Raw genomic sequence first — 21,143 nt, 5'->3', positions numbered from 1 at the left:
CAGGCTGGACATAAGGAAGAATTTCTTCACTGTCCAAGCCCCCAAGGTCTGGAACAGCCTGCTAGCGGAGGTGGTTCAAGCACCTACATTGAACACCTTTAAGAGAAATTTGGATGCTTATCTTATCCTATGACCCCAGCTGACTTCTTGCCCCTCAGGCAGGGGGCTGGTCTCGATGATCTTCCGAGGTCCCTTCCAGCCCTAATGTCTATGAAATCTACCTTGGTCTCACTCTCCACTGAAGAGGTGGCTGCATTTCAATTGTGCTATATGTGCACTACTTACAAAGCACTAGGATCATATGAGGCAAAAACTACCAGAAAAATGTGAGATTTGTGGGAGGTTTTCAATATTTTGATGCATTTTTTTCCAAAATAAGACAACACTGTATAACAATTAAAGCCCAAACAATGCTGTACAGTTCAACCAATACAGAAAACATACGGATTCAGGCAGCAAGTTGAAGCTGAAGAATTCAAGGGCACGTGGGAAATATATTCATACCATGTCAGGGAAAGAATGTACATGTATCAGAAAAAAAAGAAACAATGGGGCCAGAATCTGCTCTTGGTTCCACCACTGCAAACATGGGGTAACTCCGCTGACCCAAGTGGCATTACTCCATTTCCCCTGGTGCAGCTGAAAGCAGACTGGCTTGATTCTGTTGAGCAATGTATCGCTAAGGAATACAAATAGGAAAGTAAAACACCTCTGCCTCTGGACTTTTACAAAGGAACAGTGCCCGATGTCACCAAGTTACTGCTCTTAAGGTAGTAGAGGCAAAATTCTCACCCCAACACCTCATGCTGTTTCCGCTTCTGAGACGAGGCAGTCCAGCTCACCTACCCCAGCACTGTTCCCCACCCTCTTTTGCTTGAGGCTGACAAGTAAAAGAGCCTCATGTTGCTCGCAGCATGCTATTTGCTTGTTGCCACTGCCTGTGGGCTACAAAAGTTTAGGGCCCGCTGTCCCCAAGGACTGGGGAGGGGCCGCAGCAGGGTGCAGGGTGCAGGGGGCACTTCTGCCCATCAGCAGCACCGAGGCAGACTTTTCCAGGAGCCGCAGCGGCCCTGAATACAGACAGGGATGATAAAGACCTTCGTTGGGGGAGAGCCGAGGCCCCTTGATGGGCTTTCCAGCTCTTCCAAAGACAAAGCAAGGTTGGACCGTGGCTGTGAACTCGTCGTCAGTGGGGGGAGGCGAGACTGTGGCTAAGCCTGGACGTAGGCTGGCCAGCAAGGTATCTCAAGAATAGAAGACACCACCATGAATGCTGCATGACTCCTGAGGCCAGGGGGGCACGGAGAGCTCCCGCAGGCCAGGCGGTGGCGGTGGCAAGTGGGGAGCTCCTGCAGTCGGCTGCAGCGATGGCAGTGAAAAACTGAGGACATAAAGGCATATGGTTTCATATCGGGAGAGGACAGAGGACCACAGACTGCCCTCTATATAACCACATGAATGGCCACCCTACCCGCACACCTGCCCAGGCTGCTCTCCTCCACCTCGTCCTGCCTCGCGTGCAGGACAACGCTGGGGCCTTGATGCCCCTAGGCTCGGGGAGGCCCACAGGCCAGGGCCTCACACCTGTGACATGAGATTGTCTGGAAGCGCCGGGGATCGCCCCGGGCACCTCCATCACCTTCGCCAGGACAGCCCCAAGATCCCTGGGTGGTAATCTCCCGGCGGGCAGGGGTAGGGGCCCCGCCTGGGTAGACCGACCACATGGTAGACCCCGGACACCCGCTGAGATCCCAAGCAGGGAAGGGCAAGCGCCCTCAGTAAAAATGGCGGCGCGGGGGCCAGGCAGCGGGGCGGAAGGTCGCTCTGGCACGCCGCGCCCCACTCGGTGGTGCAGAGAGGTCACGTGACGCTTTCAACCGCGGGGCGCGGGACGCGTCTGGGGAACAGCGCAGGCCGCGGCCGCCCAGCAGGTGACCCTCCCGCTTCTCCCTCCCCCGGGCCGGACGCGCAGGGCAGCGCGGGCGCTACAAGGACTCTTCTCACTGGGGAAATGGTGCAGCGCTGACACCACAGAGCAGAGCATCGCCGCCCCGCAGCGTCCCGGGGGGTGGTGAGAGGGGCGCTCCCCGGCGTGGGCCAGACACGGCCCCGCGCGCAGGCAGTGGCTTGAGCCCTGGCTTTCTGCGGATGGGGCCACAGGTCTAGTGGTTGTTGCCGCTGTTTTGGCGGGGGAGGGGGGCGGTGTTGTAAGGTATGGCAGGCTTTGTCTCGTGGTGCAGTGGTTGCTGTCCCCTTGTCTTGGTTTATTTCTTTGTGCCACCTCTTGATCCATAGAAATGCTGGCTCTTTATACATGCTGCTTTTGAAATCACCATTACAGTTAAGCAAGAAGATGTTCCACGATGGGTGGCAAGCTGAGGTATTGTTTGGCACACGTGCATCACACATTTAAAGTGCCTATAAGTATAAAGGCGCACAAAAAACTAGAATTCTTGGTGCCAAATTGATACCTTTTATTAGACCAACTGGGAAATTGCAAGCTTTTGGGATGAAAGTCCCTTCATCAGGTTCTAGGAAAATTATAGATGGTACAAGATGGTAAAAAGTCCCCATAGGTAGGAAATAAACTGCATTTTTGCACAGAAGGAGCTAGAGATGGAAAGCTGTCCCTCTGGGTCCATGAGGGTGTCTTTGTGAGCTGTGCTGAGTAGCTCTTTGGTGTGTGGATCAGGTTGGATTCCTTCCCTGGAGGTGTAGAAGTATAAATGAATTCTCACAACTTCACCTGGGCGAATAGCCGAATGTTTTCATCTCTGTGGGACAGAAAGGGAAGCTGAGGCAGAGGGGTGATACCAGTTTTCAAGGTTGTGCTGGGAAACTGTGAGAACTTGGTTTTACGTTTACAAGAGCCCTTAATCTTGTAATGCAAAGCGTGGTGCTTTCTGCCATTGTGTATCTTTGCCTCTTGCTAAAAACAGAAAGAAGCAGCGATGGCAGAGTTCCGAATCTGTTTTCTTGTAACTTACTGCTTAATAAAGCACCTAAGTCCTATTTTACACTCTGAGTAGAGACCACAAATCATTTTGCTTCTCTGCATTAGGATTTTGCTGTATTAAATACATGCTCCGTTTTTGTCAGGACTCAACACAGAAATTTAGAAATGATGCACTGTTACTGGAGAGCGACAGCATTGTAGGCTGACCAAGCACACAAACGTATTAGCTTCCTATTTTATACTCATGGCTCATTTTAAAGGATAATGTGGCATTGTGTCCTTTGCATTGGAGAAGAAAAAAGCACTTGGTAATAATTCAGGATTCTTGGAAGCTAGTATGTTCAGACAGATTATGTAGTGCTCCCTAGTTCACCATCTACATCCTGTTCTGACTTGTGTCCCTGGATAAGGGCTCCCTGTTTCTTGATGTACTTTAAAAGCAATCCTAGAATGGTTTGCTGATTACTACAGATACTGAATGCCTTGCAAAGCCTAGCTGTGATCCCATAGTCCTTATTCAGGCAAAACCTCCTCTCAAGTAAATATAAGTCTTGCCTGTGTAAGGAGCACAACATCAGTGCAGTGCAGTGCAGCCATCCAATATCTTGCTACCTGCATGCTGTTCGGTGTGGAAGGTGAGGGAAAATTCTGGCCCTTGACACAGTAGCTTGTGTAGCCTTAATTAGAAGGAGCAATATGGAGGAAATTAAGTTATTGAAAAGTGTCCTCTCTTGATACAAACACACAGGGCAGAGAGAAAAGTGAAAGAAAACGTAGTTCTGCTGGATAGGATGTACAGACCTAAATGTGTGAATCTTGCTATATGAAGCCTGTCTTGTTTCTTTGGTTTTGGTCTTTAAAAATACCTCTGGTCAGTTTCTCCAGGCCCCCTTCATAAAGGGCAGGGTTTCTTCCTTACAGGAGTTGTGACAAAGGTGCTACAGAGTTCAGCTAACTTCAAGGTTGGCTAAATTGAATTAGAATAGGGAAAACAGTGCCCTGTGAAGGAGTGAGCAACAGAAGCCTTGATTCTTGCGTTCCAGAGATAAGCTGGAAGGTCAGCAGCAGTCATCTAACATCAGTGCTGGCCTATTTACACCCAGACCTACTAGAGCTTTCCCTCAGAGGCTACATTCTTCACACAGAGGTGAGAGCTCTCCATGTCCCAGAAATCCTATCCACTATCCAGTAGGAATGATCTTTGTTCCCTTTCAGAAGGTGTCCAGAAACCATGAGGAGCCACTTCTCCTCCATTGCCTTAGCCAGGGGTCAGTAACTTATGGCGTGCAGGCAAATCTGGCTTGTGGAGCAGTTGGATCTGACCTGCAGAGCTAGGGGGTTTCTCCCACACCATGGCTGTGTGGCAGGGAACTTCACTCATGTCTCACTATGCCAGAGCAGGGGAGATCAATGGCAACATTGGTAGCCAGGTTCCACTACCAACCTGCCTTTGACCCAAGCTGGGTCGTTCCAGCCTGCTGCCAGAAGACGTTGTCATCTAGTGAGTTTAGCTATTTAAGATTAATTTCTAATATTTGAAACATAGGTCTCAACTTTCAGGTTGAGAGAAACCAGCCTATTGTCAGTCTAGTTTGTGATATCCTAAAAAACTTAGAAGTGCTTGTCCTGAGTCATGTTGTTAACATTTGTCTTGCACTTTCTTTGAACAATTTTGCATGTGGTTTATCAAAAACAGTTTTTGTCTTTCCCCTGCTTTGATTTCAACAAAGCAGTGATCAAGGGTATAGGCATCACTGTAATACTTGCCTTTATAAAAAGTGCTGCGGGATCTTTTAATGCTCAGGCGGAACAGACAAAACATCTATTTTATTTTTAGGTCTTCTCTGAAAGAAATCCATGCTATGACCCAGCACAGAATTCAATTTGTCTGCTTCAGAGAGACAAAAGCCACATAATTTTCAACCTGTTTCCAGAGTCAAGATATTTAAAATAAAGTTAAAATTACATCTTGCATCTCTCACTTAAAATTGTATAGCTGTGGCACAGATTTCTTCACCAAGATAAAAAAGTGGGTGAGTGAAGGAACATTATCAGCCTCAGTACAAGTAAAGTTCTTGGAGTCCAATGATACAGACTCCTGAGCATGCCACCCTAACAGGTTCTGAAACAGTAAAAAAAAAAAAAAAAAAAAGTTCAGGTTTGAAATCACTATTTCTACTAGTACAATGATGACCATGCTCCTCCTAGACAAGGGCATTCCTGCTGAAGCTGTGCTGCAAAGACCCAATATGCAGTTCATTTAGGAGAGGAAAAACCTCCTTGTTCATTTTGATGCTGCATTTAACTGGTGTTAACAGAACTGACCATGCCAGCTTATCAGATATAGAATGACACAATCCAGCTTATCAGATATAGAATGACACAATCCACTCAACTATATGATCAAAAACCCTATTTGGGAGCAAAAATAGTAACTTTGGAGTAGCTGCTTCACTTCTTTTAAACTGACACCACTTTTCCCTCTGCCGAAGAAAAGGAAATAATTCTGGCCAAAGGAGTTTTGTGAAATTGAATAAGCAGTCCTTCTAGTGTGGTACCCATCTTGCCAAGATACCAGAGGGCAAGCTGCCCAGAGTGCGATGTTGGCCCTTGCATAATAAAACCAAATGTTTTTAAGACTCTCAGAAAAATGACAAAGGCTTGCAGTAGTCTGAGCCTTCCATTCTGACAATGGTGAAAAATTATAAGGTTGTTAGAAGAGACAAAGCAAAATCAGTGAGTGACACCACTATTTCTCCTAAGAGAACTGAATGGGACAGAACAATGGCAATGGCATTTCTTATCCTTTTGTGCTGAAAGCTAGGAAGAGTATTCAAGCCTATTTGACAATGATGAAAACTGATGAGGGACTGCATTATGAAGAGTTGAATCAATGAACTGGCACTACCAAATAGATGGCATAATGCATGCTATGATTGTGACTGTGAGTTTAAAAGGATGAGCGTACCCTTTCTGTTCAGTTATGCTTGCACTTTGCGGAGAACAGTTTCCCTGCCTCAAATTTTAGATTGTTGACTGCATTATAAATCACTTCCACACAAAACAGTACATGAAGAAGAAAACCTGATATCAAAGTTCCCTGGTTTATTGTGTAGAGGTACAAGCAGAAGAAATTTAACTCTTTAAGTCACCATATGTAAAATTTTCTGCTGTCCTGAGGTATGGGCTTCTGAAGCTTTTGATGATGCAGAACGTTCACTAGCATTAGTCTGATTCTTGGAAGAATCAGTTTTAAAAACACTTTTGCCTAGGATTTGTATTCAGCTCTCTCAGGAGAATAATTGCAAATTAAATCTGAAAGGCAGGATGCATTTTCCACACACCCCTCCCACCAGCTCACCAAAACTCCCTAAGCAACTCTGCTCCATGTTGGTCTAGGGAGCCATGGGCAGGGAGCAGCATCTGGAAGAGGGCTGGGGCCCGGGCTGGGGTTGCAGAGTGGTGATAGTGCAGACCCCGGCAGAGCCAAGGTCTGCTGCCTGCATGTCTACAACGGGTGCCTGTTCCTCAGGCAGGGGCATGCAGGAAGCAGATTCTAGTTCTACCCTAGGTCCTGGCCCTGTGCTGTCATCATCCCGTGATCCCGTGGTGTCCATAGAGACCAGCTAGGAGCCACATGAGCAAGGCAAGTGCACAGCCAGGCAGATGGGTTCAGGCCATGGGTGGGCAGGAGGTGGCAGCTGGGAATGGAATGGACAGGTAGAGCTGGGACCAGGATCTTGGGATGGTGACAGCCAGGGCCAGGGCCTGGGGCAGAGCTGCAATCCAATCGCCACATGCCCTTGCCCATGGAACCGGTGTCTGTCGCAGGGACATGCAGGGAGCAGATCCCAGCTCTATCCCAGGCTCCATGCTGTCACCACCCTGCGATCCCAGCTCTTCAGTGTTAGGCGTGGGGCAGATGGGCCAGGGTGCATGAACAGCGGGGTGAGGTGTGGCAGTGGCAGCAGCCAGAAGGAGCAATCACCACTGGGGCTGCCAGGAAAGGAGTCCAGCCACCACAGTGCCCCAGCTCCACTGTGCCCAGGGGATCGTGGGACTAGCTGCATGCATCACACCTGGGCTGCCTCCTATGCCAAGTCACCAAGGCTGGGAGCTGAGTAAGGGGTTGAGCCTGAGAATTTGGAGTTGTTTTTGCATGGTTTAAGAAAAGCTGGGGATTGGTGCCAGTGTGAATAAATGCTGGACACTGTACCTGACCTTGTATGATCATAGCCCCAGTGGCAGATTCTGACCTGCTGCAAGACCACCAACATTGCCTGGTGCTTATCCTGTCATATCCATCTCCAGAACACGTCTGTAGTAAGAAGATTACAAATAGCCCACATTCTGTGAAGCTGTGCCTTTGACTAGATTAGTCTCTCATGCGTATGAAAATAATGGTTCTCAAACTCAAGCAAGAAAATTGAGTGATGGAGTTGCTTGTTTTGTTGGGCCCAGGGATAAAACATCTGCCTTTGAAGGGGTTGCCTCTCAGGGCACGCACATGAGATGTTTACTGTGCAGTTGCCTAACTAGTTCTGCAGTAGTCTCAGCGTCTACACATGCAGCCCTATTAGGCCGCAGTAAACTAATGAACACCACTAGGTTAGTACTTTGTAAACATAAATACCGTCCTGTGGCAGCAGTATTTAGCATGCCACAACACATGTAGACGCTGACAGGGCTAACTGGGGCAGAAGGGTGCTGCCTGCCAACTATTCCCACACTGAAGCACCCTCGTGCTCCAGCCAGCCCCTCTGCAGCATGTTGAGCTGGGTCAAAGACGTCTCTGGCTGGCAGGCTTACCCCCTAGTTCCCTGTCAGCCAGTGCTGCTCCAATCCAGCTCAACTTGCTGTGGTCCTAGTTGCTCATGAAGACATGGTGCCTGAAAGCTATAAACTCCTGCGTAAGCTGTGCTGGAGTTTATTCACTTGCGTTTATAGCACATGTAGACACTCCCGGGGCAGACTAAGTAATGAATCATGATCTTGCTGCTTAGGGCTTGAAAAAAAATTGACTGCTTTTGTCAGTCAAATGTCCCTGGACAGGGGATAAATCTAGACCTTGTCCTGGCACAATACTGCTACCACAGTCAATGCATTGTAGGGTTAGTTGCACTTGGTAACTTGATATCCCAAGAAGGAAAACCTTTGAATACATCAGTGTAGCAAAAGAGGGTGCTTCTCTACTGAGAGGAGAATGAAAAACGTGTTTTTCCTTCAGAACATAGTCCACTGGTTACAGTGAGGACTGGCTCAAGCAACAGAAAGGAGAGTGCACCTGGTTCAAACATCCCAGGATGCTTTCTGTATCCCATGGGAGCAGAGTACTCTCACATGCCAATGCCAAAGGACAGGAGGAGCCTGCAACTTGTCAAGCTGTCAAAGTTACTAGTCTCTTCCCTGTCTGTATTAGTCTGCAAGAAAGAGGCTGGCTTTTTGCCATTCCCACTGCCCATTTTCCTCCATGGATGACTTGTAAAAAATCCATAGATTATTCAGACTCTAGGCCTCACTGTAGTATGGAACATTATGCATGTATGTTTCATAAAAGGGTTTCCTTTCTTCAGAGGCCAGTTAAAGATGGTGGTTTGGTTTCTGGGGGGGCTGAACCTTCAGTTTGGAAGTGCCAGATATTTAAAAATAAAGCTTGATAAAGAACTAAAATAGGCATTGAGAAGGAAAAAAGAGAGACTTTGTATGCAAGAACTAAAGCTGGTTCTTTAATGTTTCCTCTTTCGTCTCATCTGTTTTATTATACATGGGAAATTTGCCTTTGTTTAGACAATAATCTGGGTAATTTGGGGAGATGAAATCTGAGGTCATTACAAGCCAGCACTCTTCTCCCCAGTTGTCAGAAGGAGATAGATTGCAGGTGAATGGTTGGTAATTGGGCCTGACTATACTACTTCTGCTGCTTCTGGATTGCTGATTTATATTTCCCAATATTGCTCTCCTCTCAGTTTGATGTTTCCCTGCAAGAGCCTTTGATTAAAGAGATGAGCAACTTTGCTGGTTCTATTGATCAGAATAAATTACTAGCTGCTAATTTATGGACCTCACCATAGTGCCTTTGACTAGTGGCTTGTGCTCTATTGTTCAGTAAATTGGGTTGTCAAGAAATGTTATTGGTTAGTATACAGTTATCTCTCATAACAGTATCAATCAGCCTCATTGAAATGAACAAAATCTCTCCTACAATTGGTTCCAAGGATATCATGATGGCCCTGAGTTAGGAGGGGAGTTGAGCATTCTTCCTGATGGTAATGCCTGTAGAAATAACATCTTGGGGACTATGTATTTATTTTCCAACCAGTTTTTCTGTTACAGAAAATTGTTTCTTAGACATGCAAGCTCAGGGAATTTTGCCAGTGCCTCACACTTGCAGGTTCAGCTAGACTTTAGAAATTCACTGCTTAGCACCATCTTGCCAACAATAAGATTCTGAACTCAGAATCAAGTGAGTGAGCGTGTTGAGGATGCTCAGGGCAGAGTAAACAAAGGTCCCTCTTTTTGAAGATGCTGCAGCACTGGCAATAGCAAGCTTATTTTTTCATCAATCAGCTAGCTAAACATGACTCATTAAATGTACACATGCAAGGCAACAGAGGGGTTTTGACACAGCACTATTTTTATAATCTGCTTCCACACTTGAAAGGTATGAATTTCCAAAAGCAAGATAAGTGCCCGCAAAGCATTCTCTTAAGCCAAAACAAGAAAGTAGTGAAATAAATGAACAATTGGAGATGGCCCATGGCTAGGCTTTTGTGCTGGGGAGCTCTTTTTGTGTGTGCAAATTTTAGGTCTGAGACTTAGTATAAGTGAGAAGGGAGGGGAGTAATGATCCATTTTGCTTGCTGATGACATCTTATCACTACAGTTTATGCAGATACATTAATTGAATACTTTCAGTTTAAGCTCCTGTGCCCATCACTGGGAGCATTTGAGCAAACCCCACTCCCTCCCCTCAAGGAGAATAATGGAAGTGAATGACCCTGTTCCTTCACAGGGTTAAGGAGATCTGGGTTTTCACATGGTTAAACATAGCTGAGCAAGAGTGCTGGTGTGAGGATAAAACTGCAGAAGAGATGGGGAGATCAGGTGTTAATGGCATCTAACTCTGAGCTCTTGGAGAGCCCTAGTGGTTCTTGTCACATAGTGTGGGTCCATTTACTGGGGACAAGTCCCTGTTTTCCCTGGTTTTGAGCCTCCCTGGCTGTTCCACTGAAAGGGAACTATCACAGGTAGTTATAATGGCATTGAGAGGGGATTCCTTGGAAAGTTAGGACCAATTTGGTGCAAAGCTTTGAAAGTCAGACATGCATTTCCAAGACTTCGTTCATTGGGAAGCCCTTGCAGAGAGAAGTGAATTGTTGTTTGGCTCAGTTCCACTTGTGCTGCTGAGCAGAAGAGCACCAGCACTTTATACCATGACAAACCTGCAGTTGGTGCAGAAAACTGCAGCCCTTGAGGTTAGATGTGACAGAGATTTGATTTGCCTTAGCCAGAACTGAATCCAGGAGGACTTGGTGCACTCTTCTCACCTCTCCCAAACAGATGTATGTATGCATGTGTTGCCAGCTTGTGTTAGGAGGGCCCAAAGTGCAACACACAGTTTAAGTGGGCCCCAGTGCTCAGGACCACACAATACCCACCACAGATGTTCCTCATGGGTGGTGGTATTATTATGGAAGAGAAACTTCCCCCTTCCTCCCCAGCATCGTGGCTGTCTTGTCTTGAACTCAGCTGCTGCCTGCTGCTCTTCACTCAGGCACTGGTCTCAGCTGGGTGTGGAGATAATGCCCCTTCTGTTAGTAAGGACATGGAGACCTACATGTCACTTAGGTAGCACTGGCTCTCCAGCCCATGTTCTTTCACTGACTTTCCCAAAGGCTTCCTGTAGAGACTGAATGGGCTGGAGGTGGAGAACTGAGATTGGGGGTACCTGGTTCATAAGCCTGTTGGAGTAGGAGGCACAGATGCATGTAGTGATTTGAGAAGAAAGGCCTAAGATGTCTCAGGATGCTTCCACCTCCTCCTGCTGTCTTTGGGAGGTCAACAGTGCACATTGATTGGATACTCCAGCAGAGACCACCACGTGGTTACAGGTTTCCTTCCCAGTATCCCTCCACATTGCCAGGCAGTTGATGCTCCTCTGTGCTTTGAGCACAGGTGTGGTAGTTAACAAAGCTGTCAAGGGTGCTGCTGTCTGAGGCAGGGGCTTCTGTGCTGGACCTGAATTCCGGGGGCTGTTGTGGAATGCATGGGAGCCCAGCTGTTCTCTGACTAAGAAGGCCTCAGAAGTGCCATTTATAACTGGAAAGGGAGGTTAGGAGCCAGCTGGATATGTTATTCTCCAAAGTCTGTACAGAGTGCAATAGGCTGACTCTAACATCATCTCTCCCAAAGACCCATCTTTGAGAAAGTATCCCCTATGCCCATCCAAGTCTATGCTCAGCACCTCACGGGGTTGCTGCCCTATGGTCAGTTGCCTAATTTAGGGCTTGATCATTGGAGGACTGTCACTGGAGTGTAATTAAGTGTGTAGGTTTGGAGTAGAGATGGTCAACTTTGTCATACAATGCCAGTTTCACTCAGTTCTTTGTTCAGGAGAACTTGGTTCTTGTATTAAGAAGCTGCCTGTCATGCTGTCCAATCTGTCCAAAGGTTTGTACCTGAAGCAGCAGGGGGGCAGGTGGGATGAAGACAAACTGGTGGAATAGCTTCTCTGCACTGGGTTCAAATGGGACTCTTCCTAGCTGTAACAGAGTGTGGGCAGCGCTGCCATTGCCTGCGTGGGAGGTCTGTGATTCTTAGAACTCCCGTTCGGTTCCAGTTGTCAAAGGCCCCCTGTTGTGGCCACATTCGTCTGCAGAAGGCCTCATTCACAGAGCACAACAATGGGCTCCCACTTGGGCAGGATTCCACCAGCAATGTCTTGCCTGACCTGGGGACCTTTGGTATTTTGGCTGGCAGACTCACTGTCTGTGCCCTGTCTGGTATTTCCCTGTGAAAGCCATTAGAAGTGGCCCTTTCATGGCAAGTCATTACTCCATCTCCCACCCATTAATGAGCCCAGGCTTTACTGCAAGTGCTGTTGGCTGGAAGACCCACCCTCTCCCTCTGTGAGCAAACCCACCACCTGAAGCCTTCCTCCTCAAAGTGCTGAGTTCCACACTGATCAGCTTCAGAAATCCTGCAGCTCCACACGCCAGGCTTTCCAGCTGTGCTGCTGACCCTGAGAGGGAGCTCGGTGCCACTATGGCAGGGAGGTCGGAAAGCAATTGGCACCACTGACCAGGACAGCACAGAGGAGCTGTAGTACAGACCAGGATACTGTGCTGAGCAGGTGTTTCTCGTGGCTTCTCATGTTGCAGGTTTGCGGCAGGAAGCTTAGACTACAGTTACCTGCAGCTCTGTGCTGGAGTGGCAGAGTTTAAAATGCTTTGCCTGCTTGCACATATGTGCCTGCACTGTGCAGGGGAATACTTTATCTTGTTCTTGTCTTTCCAGTCATTGTGCTTTTTGTTTCCTTTTCTTGCTTCTCTTTAAAGACATCTGGATTAAGAGCAATGGAGCGGGAAAGAATAATTCGAGATACCTTGACGTGCTTTATCCAGTCCTGTATCCCCAATGCTGATCTTGGGTAAGTATAGCACATCTATGGAGTCTAGACTCTTATCTGCCCCTGGAACTCTCTCCATCCAATAGTCTAGCCTTCCTGCATGGTATTCTGTTGTATCGTATTCAGGGATGATGGTAATTTGTCCAACTTCTGCTATAGCCCTCACACCATCGTTTATTTAATATGACCATTCTAATAAAACTATGGATTAGGGGTTATTAACCTCTTTATTTAACAACATAACATTTTGCTCCTTTCATCCTTACGGCATCTCCGAGTGTTCTCAAACAGCAGAAAACCTATACACGTTCTCTATTGAGAGAACTTTACCAACACATGAAATATAGATGTAGCCACCTCTATGCAGGGACACCAGCGGGTGGGTGTTTAACAGTACGTGAAAGTAGGACAGAAAGGGGAAAAGAATACTGTTTCATGTAGAAATCACAGATAGATTTTTCACATTGATGGACTGAGTTGCTATGCCCAGAAATAGCAGCTAACATTGTCACAAGTGCTCAGGATTTTGAAGTTACTGTCTAAGCCGAGATGCAAAATTGACAGGATAACCTCCTGTCTCTGCAGTATATTGTGGTATTAATTCAGTGCTGGCTGGGAAAGAAAGAAGCCATGTATTAAATGGGCGGTGGTGGGGGAATATTCTGTAGCCACCTGGATTATCCCAGAAAGTCTCCCATTCAGGTACTGGCCACATCCAATCTGGCTTTAATTGTGAGATCTGATACTGGCTACGCGGGTCTGTTAATCCAGCTCCCTTAGCTTGTGGTTTCTGTGTTTCCAGTGGGATGGATGAAGTTGTCTTCTCCTACATCACTAGTGTCTTGGAAGAGCTGGGTTTACCAGAGTCCTCTGAAGAGAACTTTGATATGGATACCTTTGTGGAAATGATGGAGGCATATATCCCTGGCTTTGCAGAAATCAACAGGTGAGTGGCAGTCCTCATCCAGGCCATACCTACCTTGGGTTCTGGGCCTCAATGCCAAGGGCCCCAGTGTTGCAGCCAAATGTGCGCAACTCAGTTATTTGGTTTAAGGTACCAAATTATGCAGTCAGGCCTTTACAGGATATGGGGTCATCAATAAACAGTTTACATGCAGTCCCAGTTTATTTCTCTGCACTTCCAATAACATTAGTCTACCTCCTGCACTAGCTCTGCAGGATCCATCATTCTAGATTGGTGGCTCATGAATTATAGAGTTGGAAGGATCTTAAAGAAATCAGGTAGTCCTAGTTCCCTTCTTCTCCCCTACCTCCTGACCTGGGGCAGGATCAAATATTCTCACAGATTATTTGCTTTGCAAGGATTGGGTAGCTAGCACATGGTCATTGGGAGCTCTGAAGACAGATGTCAGCTTTGTTATTCCCAGAAACTCTTCATGCAGGGTGGAGAATCACACACAAACTATAGAAGGATATGAAATGGAGAGATGATCATGAGTTACTTAAATAAGAAAGATAAGCTATTGCATTTCCGGTAATAATTACACTCCTGTCTTTTTGCAGTGGAGATGTTTGTGAAATGATGTTTTCTCTCTCTGAAAGGCTCAGTAAAGCTCACAACCAAGGTAAGTTATTTGCCGGGTACTCAAGCACAAAGAACAAAGTGCTGTAGGGACATGGTTTTTAGCTTCAAGTGTTTTGGGGATGGGAAGGTATCACAGGACAATGAATAATCTGACCACATAGGCAGCAGTGTTTAGAGTAGATTTTCCCATGGGAGTCTGAATTAATTGACTTTTTCTATAGAATTAAGTCAGGCCCTTGACATGAGTGTGTGGGAGAGTTTAGTAGCTTGGAATGCTGTCATTTGTGGCTGAATCAGAGCCTTTTGGATAGCATAATGCTGTTGGACAAATCCCTGAGGTAGCTGTAGATCTCAGCTGTGTATATAAAGCAAATTCAAAGAAGTGGGAGAAAATTCCATGAACAGGAATGTGATATCAAAGTTGTCTGCTGTGTATTTTGGAAATGGGTTTGGACATGCTGGGTGTCTGCCTTCCTGTAACTTGCACACTGGGTAGCTGCATCAGGTAAAACATCATCCCCATTTCACAGATAAATACATTCAGGCAGAGAGTATAAATTCCTTTCCCTAATGTCATGCACAGGGAGTCTGTCTAAGCTGTGGGAAAAGAGCCTGCAGCTCTGATCCCACCAGCCCTGTGTGATTTAACCAGAGGTCAGTTTACCATACCAGAGTACATTGCTGACTGGGTCAGAGCAATTGGCTATGATGCATGGTGGGTCAAGTAGCATCCTGGAACTTTACCTGTATATTCTGAGATCCAAAAAAATTAAGCAAGATAGGTGTGAGAACATGGACTGGTAACTTGATTAAGACTCATGGGTGGTAGGTGGAGGAATTCATGGTGAAGGTTACACTAAGTCTGGAAAAGTTTGGGGCAAGGTACCCAAACCTCTTGCAGCAAGATATGGGAACAAAGCTACAGCAGCCATGCCCATACAGAGTGGTAGGAATGTGGTGGGCTTCCAGTGCATCAGTTAGTTGAGAAGGAGTTTGTTTTAGGAAAAGGCAAAATAACAACCTTGTTGATCTAGTGACAAGAGACATGTAGCTTTAATTTGTATGGGGTGGCTTATCAATACATGTGCATTGTGTCTTTAAGAAAAGTTTTGCCAAAGGCCTGTGGAAGGCATGAGCAAAGCACCCACAGAAGAGCTGAACCAGGGCAGCAAGCAGGGAGCAGGTGCGCCTGAGAAGGAAAGTGGGATACTACATACGCCAGCAGAAGCAGCCATAGCTGAGGTACTGGTGCCTGCTTGGAAATTGCCTCTTGTAATGCCAGAGTGCTAAACACAAGTGGAGCAGAGCTGCATGCCACCAGGACACAGGTGACCCTGGGCATCATCTGTCTCTCTCTGTGGAGTAACCTTAGCTTGAGACATGGCTTTGTAAGATCACGCAAGTTGGGTCTTGTCAGTAGCTGGGTAGGGAACCCACTACCAGCAGGGATGTGAAAATTCCCAGCTGGCTGTCCTCTCTCTGAATCAGCCCTGACCTCAGCCCAAGGTTAGGGGATGCTGGGCCGTCTTTTTAGGATGAGATGCATCAGAAAACCTGACTGCTTGTCATTCAGGATCTTGCACGACTGTTTGTAAGAACACCATAGGATTAGTCCTAGCCAAACTGCAACTTCCCTTGCTGCATTGTCTTACTAACCCATTGCAGTTTTAGTTGGATGTTGTATTCTCCACTTTGTCCCAAGCCTTCAAACAGCTACCACGCTCCTAGAGGTGGCTGTGTTTTGGTGCTAGGCAGCAATTCTTGATGACATAAGTGTGCAAGATTGCTTAGTAACATTTATTGGGCACTTCAGGATCCTTTGTGGGGAGAGTGCTGACTTTAGTAAGCATCCCTGCCTAAGACCCTGAATCTCATCCTCCCAAGACTGTTCTGGGCTATGCAGTTGAATGGGAAGCTAACTGCACAGTTTCACTGATTTATCCAAACAGTTGTGTTCTGGCTGTATCTGCAAAACACTTCACTGCACCCCTTGTCCTACTCCATGTATCTGAGGTTAGACTACCAATGATAGTCCCACGAATCAGTCATGGATTACCAGCTGCCTCTGGGAATTGCCCACGTTGCCCTTGAACCGTTCCAGTGCAGTGGTAGCACACTGTACTGTGCTTAGCCCGTACATCAGTGCTAAGTACAGCATGCTTTGACTCCACAGGAAGGCAATGCCAGCTGTTAGTCCCCCAGAGAAATGAGCCAGCGTCCGAAATCTATCCCTCTGGGTGAACACTTGTGCAGTAGTATATTAGGGAAGTGACTCAATAGCCAGGAGCCCTCTTTGGAGGACTGTTTGAAGCACATGGAGGAAAACAAGCAAGTAGGGAGGCAGCCCTTGGAGAAGTTCAGAGTGTGTGTGGGCAGCCACCACAGTGAGAGGAACCTATAACTGGATTCCCACTGTTGGGGTAGGTGAGGCTTCCCCCTTGGAGTAGACTTGGATCTGCTGCAGCTGAGAAATAATCTCTGTCTACAAACCCTATTTCCCTGGCCTCCAATACAACATGGGAAAGGCCCTGCTCAACACCAGGCCACTCACTACCTTCTAGAATCAGCCTATGTCTTGCCCTGACCAGGGAGGAGGAGACCTGAAGGATGGCGTGGAGCTGCTCCTGGAGATGTTCCCAGCCTGCACTGTAAGCCAGGCTCAGACAGCACTGGCCATGGCACTGGGAAACCTTGAAGAGGCAGTACAGCTCATCATAGAGGAGAAGGTGGAAATCAGCCCAGTGGATGCCACCCTGAAGGTACTGTGCCCTGGGTCAGTTCAAGGAGCAGCAAGCAGCAGGACATCCCTGAAGTCCAGTGCACACTGTGGTTCTTTATCTCCCAAGCCAATAGACCTTTCTGGATAGTAGAAACCCAGCCTAGTTGTAAGCTTGCCTCCCCTCCCCATCCAGAGACTTCAGCTCACCAAGCTGGCAACAGGGAAGTGCAGTGATCAGCATTCACCTTCCCTTGTCTCTCTCTACCCATGCTGTGGCCAAGCCAGCAGGAAGGCTTGATCAATTGTGGTCACTGCAGCTCAGTCAGCTCTTTCTTCTCTATTCCCAGGAGATGGTGAGGCCCCGCAGAGCACCTAAGCAAGAGGAACTAAAACAGTTTATCTTACAGAAGTAAGTACCCAGCAGTGAGGGGCCCCTCTGGTTCTTGTTCTGATGGCTGTGAAGTATTGGGGGAGGGAGAGCAGGGAGGAAAATGGCCAAGAGCACCAGGCCAGAATAATCAGTCAGAGCCATGTGATGCTCTGCAGAATGGGCCACTAGTAGCTGGAAGATTCTAGCATGTCTAGTCCATGGCTAATGCTGAACTGCATGTATGATCAGAAAAGGCTCCATCCAAACCCTGTGCCAGGTTCTCCTATTTATATTTCCAGAGAGCCAGCTCAGAGAAGGCTAAAGGGAACTGTTATGTAGGCTGTCTCTAAAAGAAGGCTCAGGTACCATATTCTGAATTAAGTATAGGTTTAACAATAACATGCCTTTGTTTAAACTGCATTAACGCTCTCCTCCCCCACCTACCCCTGTGGGCTATAGTGTTCATACCTAAAGCAGCTTCCTTCTGCTTCCTGTGGTATACTTTTGAGTAAGTGACTACACTAGGGCTTAATTAATCCACTCCAGAAGCTCATCTGGATTCATTTTCCTGCATGTTGTCCAGCTACACACATCAAAGCTGCAGCCCTCACCTGCCCACCCAGCCTTGTTCATTCTGCCACATCACTAGTTATAGAGATCTGACAGCTGGGGTTCAGTTATTGATGGTTTTGCTAAAGGCTAATGAGGCAAAACAGAATCTAGCACTGCATCCTAGAGAAGCAGTCTCTGAGGGGGTAACACCCTCGGTCCTGATTATCCCACACCAATTTAGCCTGGAGTTGAGGGAACAGACTTCACGAGTAAAAAAAGAGGCACTGGTTGTTAGTCACATTTGATAACTGCACTTTAATGACACTTTGGCAATGCCCTGTATTTTACACACTGTTCAAGTACAGCTCTGGAGAGCAGACCACTGTACCTTTAAAACATGCAGGAGCAAGTATCTGGCCAGTGGGCATACAGACAAGGCTGGTTGCACTGTTTCCATTATATTTTTGGCTCCAGAGTGCCCACAGGAGTAACTCCTCAGTCCAGTGAGCAGCCCCCTGTGCACCTTAGTCAGGCATGGTGCAGTGTTGTTTTCACATGGTCACGCTACAGATGCAACCCCCAATAAGTCAGAGCTCACAGTGAAGAAGCACCCTCTCCTGTCCGAGGAGCAGCAACCACATCAGCACTGACTGCAGGAACCCCCTGGGTGTAGTCTTGCCTTTTTCTCCTTCTGCAGTGTGGTGCTAACAGCCAAGCCTGTGGGAGGTGCTAGCAGACTCACCTGGCCTGAGAAGGAGCAACCCCACCTGCCACAACAAAGCAAATCTGGGCTGCTACATCTCAGAGTAGTCTGGTAGTCTTGGGACTTCCTGGGCCAAATTGAGTAGCCAAGCTACTTTCAATAGTGAGAGAAGCTCTATCATGCATCCAGAGCCTACCTCCAGCAAGGTACTGCTTCCTCCCTCCCACTCCTATGCAGGGGATAAGTCCTGCACCAGGAACTCCAAAGGCACATGCATGCTACCTCTTGGCCGCAGTAGAATGGAGCACACAGCACAACACACCCTCTCCGCCACTCGCTATGCTATAAAACCCTGTGATGTAGCTGTTCTTAACATGGTGCTAGGCAATAAATATGCTGGAGACCAAGAGTTTTCAATACATGCCTAGTGCCACTCTAAACGAGTGACGTCATGCCCTTCCAGGGTGTCGTGTGGAGTAGGCATTCCCGATTTCAGTATATTGCTCCTTGGCACACTTGTGAGGTTATGGAGACATGCCCCACAGGAACGCATTTCAGGGCCAGAAGCAAAGTGCAGTCCCACTGTGACCAACAAGGGGCAAGAGGAATCAGTAGCACATTGGAGGGGAGGGAGGTGGAAAGGAGTAAGTGTTGCATTCACCAACCCATTTGTGTTTCAGATACATGATGGTGGACAGTGCAGAGGATAAGAAAACACACCGGCCAGTACCCCCAAAGGAGGTGAGAGTCCCAATAGGCACAACTGATCATAAACCTGGGAGCTTCTTTGGCTCCATTGTGGCCCCACTGCAGATCAGCAGCAGGCAGACAACAGTCCAGGGAGCTAGCCTGTTCACAGCACCTGCGCCAGTGTGGCCAGGAGAGCAGGATCTATCCATCTCAGGCACCCCCAAGTAATACTGGGTACACCTTATCCATTCTTTACCCAAGACTCAGATCTCCAGGCAGCTAGTCTTGGACTTAAGGAGTGTTGCAGGGGGCAGCATTTCCAGCTCTTGCCAGTCACCTGGGCCGCCTCCCACAACTAGGAGAGCCTTTTCACTTAGTGTCAACTTTGTTTCCAGGCTCCCAAGAAGCTAATCCGCTATATAGATAACCAGGTAGTGAGCACAAAGGGCGAGCGATACAAGGACATGAAGAAGCCAGAGAGTGAGGAGATGAAGAGAACTTACATCAGCCTCAAACCAGCCAGGAAGTATAAATTCCACTGATGGATGTTCCCTCCACATTATCGTCCTCTGCCTTGAATGGAGTGATGGACCTGCAGCAGTTAGTGGAGCGCAGATGGTCCCCTCCTGCCCTAACTGGAACTAATCCCTGGGAGCCAGGATGCTGCTTTCACCTCCCCCAGTTAGCACCTGCTGCCCTGGAGGGGCCTGAGCAACACCATCCCCCACACCAGGGGCCGGGTTTGCAGAACCTGCTGAGTCCTAGGCACCCCTTGCTCCTTCATGCATGGGGGTTTTAAAACCTAACGTGGGCTTGTGCTGTCATGACAAGCTTTTTAAACCTGTGTGCACTGATTGTACTGAGTGTCGCTGTTAATAAAGATGATGTGAGCATATGTGGAATTTGGTTGGAGCTCATGTGCCTTGTGGAGAGATGCACAGGTTTTCCCTGGAACAGGGCTGCAGTCACCATTGATTCTGGCCTCAGACCCCACCCCTACCCAAGGACCCAGCTGTGTGGCAGTTTGCATTTGAATGCAAGGGTGTATGCTAGAGAATTGACCAGCACCGTATTCCTCTGCAAGCGCAACTGTACCTTACCTGAGGCACCCCAAAGAAACTTGCTCCTATGGTCAGTGCCAGAGCCACAGAGCAAAGCCATAGGCTAATGATGTGCACCATGACACAGTCTTGCTACATTCATTCTCTATTTCTGAACCAACACCTGGGTAAGCAGGGGTGTCACAGCCTGAAAACTCACATTTATCACATGGGCAAGATCAAAATTCAGGGTTCTTTCTTGCAAGCAAAAGCTTTTAAGTGGAGCAAGTGCCCTGGGGTAAGGAACAGGGTCCCTGGCTGACTGGGACTTGCTGCCACCCTACCCTGTGCTGGGCCCCTTGCTGGCCTGAGGGGCAGCTCTCTGGTTTCTGAGTAGCTGGCTCCTGTGCTCTGGTGGGCCCTGCATTTTCCAGGAGATGCCAGCCATTCCCCTTGGCTCCACTCTGCTCTTCACACAGTACTTCGCAACCAGGCCTTGTGCACCACTCAGTCCGCAGTCCCTGCACAACATACTGCTGCTCTGTGAACAGCAGGTCCCACCATACCCAAGAGCACCAGGGTCTGGGCTTCAAGATGCTTAGAAGACTACTTAAATAATCCTTCCTAGTGCCAAGCTGGCCTGACATGTTGGGGAGTGTCCAGCACCAGAGCACTATTGTGAGTGATTCCTGTTCTTCACACCACTGCAAAGGGACTCATTCTCCCTGTGGGGGCATCAAAAGAGTCCACTCATCAACACATCAGCAGCTACACGGCACTGAGGGAGAGAGTGCAGGAGGAGGACGGCAAGTCTTATCAGGACCAGCCCTGCCAGTAGGATGCACCACCCCCCCACATTCCCAACACCTCAGCAGCAGCATGTCATGGCATCCTCCAGGAGGCAGAGGCCATAGCGGGCCCTTGGCTCTCAGCAGTCGC

General features: G+C 47.9%; 1 protein-coding gene across 2 annotated transcripts; it reads left to right on the top strand.

The window, feature by feature from the left end:
- The first annotated feature begins 1,849 nt into the window (after window positions 1-1,849).
- Window positions 1,850-21,109, top strand: CUEDC2 (CUE domain containing 2). 2 transcript variants are annotated; one of them, XM_090057959.1, is made up of 9 exons: window positions 1,850-1,931; window positions 12,514-12,605; window positions 13,387-13,530; window positions 14,109-14,170; window positions 15,233-15,372; window positions 16,719-16,889; window positions 17,197-17,258; window positions 19,155-19,215; window positions 19,560-21,109. In XM_090057959.1, the coding sequence occupies exons 2-9, from the start codon at window positions 12,532-12,534 to the stop codon at window positions 19,704-19,706; spliced, it is 861 nt and encodes a 286-aa protein (XP_089914085.1). In that variant the 5' UTR covers window positions 1,850-1,931; window positions 12,514-12,531; the 3' UTR covers window positions 19,707-21,109. The 2 variants fall into 2 exon arrangements, with proteins under 2 accessions (XP_089914085.1, XP_089914084.1); XM_090057958.1 differs by having other exon boundaries at window positions 19,155-19,702.
- The last annotated feature ends 34 nt before the right edge of the window (window positions 21,110-21,143 follow it).

This window comes from Crocodylus siamensis, chromosome 7 (assembly GCF_052110815.1).
Source record: "Crocodylus siamensis isolate JL-2025a chromosome 7, ASM5211081v1, whole genome shotgun sequence".
Taxonomy (NCBI): Eukaryota; Metazoa; Chordata; order Crocodylia; family Crocodylidae; genus Crocodylus; species Crocodylus siamensis.
Note: the sequence above shows the minus strand (reverse complement) of the source record. Positions and strands in the feature narration are given on the sequence as shown.

Coding starts and splice junctions, on each gene's coding strand:
- CUEDC2 (XM_090057958.1), top strand. CDS start 12,532: ATGGAGCGGGAAAGAATAATTCGAGATACCTTGACGTGCTTTATCCAG. Junction 15,373..16,718: donor CAGAAGCAGCCATAGCTGAG/GTACTGGTGCCT, acceptor TGCCCTGACCAG/GGAGGAGGAGACCTGAAGGA. Junction 17,259..19,154: donor AAACAGTTTATCTTACAGAA/GTAAGTACCCAG, acceptor TTTGTGTTTCAG/ATACATGATGGTGGACAGTG.